General features: G+C 33.8%; 2 protein-coding genes across 4 annotated transcripts in view; both read right to left on the bottom strand.

Annotated features, from left to right (window-relative positions):
- Positions 1–868, bottom strand: part of LOC108757315 (guanylate kinase) — a 4093-nt gene extending 3225 nt beyond the window's left edge. The window contains exon 1 of one of the 3 annotated variants that reach the window (XM_018501800.1): positions 482–868. Coding sequence is in view for 1 of the 3 variants with exons in the window: in XM_018501799.1 (XP_018357301.1) it covers positions 639–642 (4 nt within the window). In the remaining 2 variants the exon portion in view is untranslated. The remainder of the gene's footprint in view (positions 1–481) is intronic. The other 2 variants (XM_018501799.1, XM_018501801.1) reach the window with 2 other exon arrangements.
- A 2634-nt stretch (positions 869–3502) lies between these two features.
- LOC108745330 (ribosomal protein S6 kinase 2 beta) overlaps positions 3503–3927 on the bottom strand; it is a 5056-nt gene continuing 4631 nt past the window's right edge. The window contains exon 13 of the mRNA XM_018481428.1: positions 3503–3821. Coding sequence (XP_018336930.1) covers positions 3690–3821 — 132 coding nt within the window. The 3' untranslated portion in view covers positions 3503–3689. The remainder of the gene's footprint in view (positions 3822–3927) is intronic.

Raw genomic sequence — 3927 nt, 5'->3', positions numbered from 1 at the left:
GAGAAAGAAAAATAACAGTTAATCAAATTATTTTCAGGATATATATATATATATATATACTTATAAATCATTAACTGATATGCACTCTGTACCCAGCAAACGAGAATGGATTAAAATGGATTGAATTTTTTTTCTATCCAAATGCGTATTTTAAATAGCGAATACTTTTTTTTTATTTAATTGGATTCAATTAGATTCAATTGGATGCAATTAGATTGAAAAACTGCATTCCCTATTCAAAATTTTGAATTGAACAGTATTCACGATGCACAGAAAAAGCTAATATTATTTTTAGATTGAAAGGTATAGAGATATGTTCCATGCAATTCCTATAAATGAATAAAAATGTATTCAGGATTGAAAAGCATTCATTTTAACATTCGTGACTCAATATTTCTGAAAATCTAAATCCATTTCAATCCACTCACGTTTGCTGGACGGTTAGGATACATAGCGCCGACAACGATTTTCTGATCCTTACCTTTGACTCTCTATACATAAACAGAAGCAAATGATCGTAGTTACGTATAAGACAAAATATAAGCACAATGTAATATAATGTAATACAATAAAATTTAATCTTAAATTGGTCTAGTCAACCAATATTGGTATTGAGATACGTATCGTACGGTATGTACCCATGCTCCATGGTGTGTGAAATCTGATTCCATCATGTATGTACCAAAGTGGGAATGGTCGATCTTCGATCCAAGATTGATTTTTTTAGAAAATCGATTCTTTTACCTTCGACTTTCGGTTTTTAGATCGATTCTTAGGACCTCTCTCATTAACTTGACTACGTTCAGAAACGGTATCCCGCCCAGTTGTTACTCCATCCTTGTTATTTATCGAACATTAAACAGGGATGTCATGAAATTCGTGCAGAGACAAACATAAGAGAGGACACGAGGGCTTGTTTCCTGTAACCGCAAAATGCCTCCCCGCGCTACTGCCCTCTGAAGAAGTGGATGTAAACTACACAACAATATCCATTTTTTCGGTACTCCTGATGGAAATAAATCGCTGAAATCTCTATTAATTTGATAGATTTATTTCAGCGATTTCAGCGATTTAATTCCATCTATTTATTTCCATCGCAAAAAAGTGAATATTATTAGTAGTAGGTTTGTTCACGATGGTTGCACTTTTGGCACTCGACATCTTCGCTTTCTCTCTTTTCAAAGCAAAATATGTATCTATCTCATTTTAAATGCAAAAATATTTGGGAATTTCATGCAACGCGAATAGAGCCTGTGCAGTTTACATCCACTTCTTCTGAGGACAGTACTGCGCGAAGGGGAAGGGAAGTTACATGACATTTTTCCGCAAAACTAGACTGGAAAATGTTGGTACTAACAGAAACCTCTAGGCAACACGATTTTCAATAATTTGTATAGATTAGTAACATCACCGAGATACTATTAAAGACCGTCAATCCTGGGCAAATTTTTGACGATATAAAAAGGGCCTCAAGGGCCCGAAGGTAATTGAAGAATACTGACATTATCGACCATTGATATAAATTTGCTATTATTAACATAAATATTTGGCTCATACATTATTAAATTCATAATTTTTTAGTACATAAATGTTCCATAAATAAATATGCATACTTGTAAAGCTATAATCCTATATATTGCAGAAAAATTACAATTATAGGTGCGCAACTAAGTTTCCGGGTTTATTTGATCAATGAAAAATGGAAAATTTCAAGAGAAATACAAAAAAAGGTTTATTCAAAGTATCGTCCCTCGCTAGCTACACATTTTGCCATCTCTCTGGCAATACATGAATACCGCGACAATAAAACGACACGTCTTTGGACCGAAACCATTCAACCAATTTTGCACTTCTTCGAAATTGGCCAAGTGTAGCCCAGCCAAGCCATGCGCCATCGACCGGAACAAGTGATAATCGGAAGGCGCCAGGTCTGGCGAATACGGCGGGTGCGGTAGATTCAATTTCAGCGTTTTAATGGTGTCCTGGACGATGGAAGTGCGATGGCACGGAGCGTTGTGTCGTGCTGCAATATCACTCGTTCGTGTCTCGTGTCCCATTCTGGCCGTTTTTCGAGCAATGCATGGTTCGAAATCGCCACTTCTGAAGCGTTTAAACCAATCTTCACAGGTAGTTTTCGATGGTGCATGTTCGCCGTAGGCCTCCTCAAGGAAACGATGTGCTTCAGCTGCATTTTTTTTTCAAGTTAAAGCAGAAAAGCGAAGCTTCCCGCAAATGCTGTTTATTTGGCACAAAACTCGACATCTTCGTTATTAGAAAAAATATTTTTGCGTTGCGGTATGTGTTGGTATTACGACTGGTTATTGTTAACAGATGTCCAAGTTATAAAAAAAACACAACTTCAGACATATATGTCGACTACATGTGTCGTTAGCGCCATCCATGTGTGAAACCCGGAAACTTAGTTGCGCACCTAGTATCATCTGTTGATGATCAAACTTTGACGATAACACTGAAATTACAATTTTAAAGAAAAATCGAGTATTATTGAGTTCTAAATGCATAAATACGTTTACTAAACTAATAAATCATAAAATTAATACAATATTCATTATCAGTTTTTAACTCTTAATTACTTCAATATTCACAAGGATGTCAGCTTTAATAGTATCTCGTCGGTAATAACACCGTTGAAGTAGCAAGTCCATAAGTCCACAAACTTATGGACTTATTACTTCAACAGTGGCCTAGTTTTCACCGAGGGTTTAATCCGAATCAGAATGTAAGAATCAATCAACTACAGTCGAGTTCCCCTGTTACAGTCGAACGACAGGTCTGATGAAAAATTGATTGTTAGTCAAAATAATTGATTGTTGAAATCGTTTGACTAGAGTCCTTAAAACAACCAATCTGGCCATGTCTAAATATGGCCTATATGATTTTTGCGTATTGACTCGTTTTTCGACACAGCTTTAAAATTCTAACAGACAGTCGTAGAAGCATATAAATCGCATTATATATTATTTTAAAGAAAATGTAATTTAAGATTGTATTTAAAAAAAAATAAAACTTCCTACGAGAATTTCTTCAAATCAACACAAAAATAATTTATACAATTGTCAATTTATTTAACAAATCATTAACGATAAGCATTACAATAAAACAATGATTACATGATTTATTTCGTTTTTTGCAGTTACTGTAAACGTTTTTTAGACTCAAATCCACGTAAACATCGAGATTTTAAGTATTTTAAAATTGCAAATCACGAGTTTAGATGGAAATACACGCACACAAGCATACAAGAGACACATACTTATCTGGTAAACATCAAGTCAAAAAATGAATTGAACCTAACTACATTGCACAGATAAAAATTTTACATGTAATATATATCGCAATCTTTAAATTATTAAATTATAATTGATTATAGCTCAACATGGTTATAGCAGGCAACATTTTTTCATCATCTATAAGATTTAGCAATTATAAGTATAAAAAAAAAATAATTAAAAAATAACTAAACTATTTATTTTGACCATTACGCAATTAACTATAAATAAATATCACATTCGGCTTACTGTCATAAATGTTTCATTATATACTTTCCACGATGATATTAATGTCATTTACAATATGGGCACTGCTACTTGTACTTTCAAACATGATTTTGTTCTCCTAAGTATCTTCTATCTTGAGATAAAAGTTAATCTGTACATAAGATATTCAAGTTAAATTTGGGGGGGACCCGCTGGATTTGCTTTATTTGTCCTACGACGTGCTAATTCAGACATAACCACGGGACCAATATGTAGTGATCTTGGGCTACTTGCTATTACTCTGTATGTCTCTGCAACTGCCATCTGAAATTAAGATCCGATGTGAGAGTATTATGTATAAATTTGTTGAAAATGTTATATAGAAAAAGAATAGTGCGACATATTTTCAAATAGATGCTACAAATGCATC

This window comes from Trachymyrmex septentrionalis, unplaced genomic scaffold (assembly GCF_001594115.1).
Source record: "Trachymyrmex septentrionalis isolate Tsep2-gDNA-1 unplaced genomic scaffold, Tsep1.0 scaffold137, whole genome shotgun sequence".
Classification (NCBI taxonomy): domain Eukaryota; kingdom Metazoa; phylum Arthropoda; class Insecta; order Hymenoptera; family Formicidae; genus Trachymyrmex; species Trachymyrmex septentrionalis.
The sequence above is the reverse complement of the archived record's forward strand: the minus strand, read 5'-3'. Positions and strand labels throughout refer to the sequence as shown.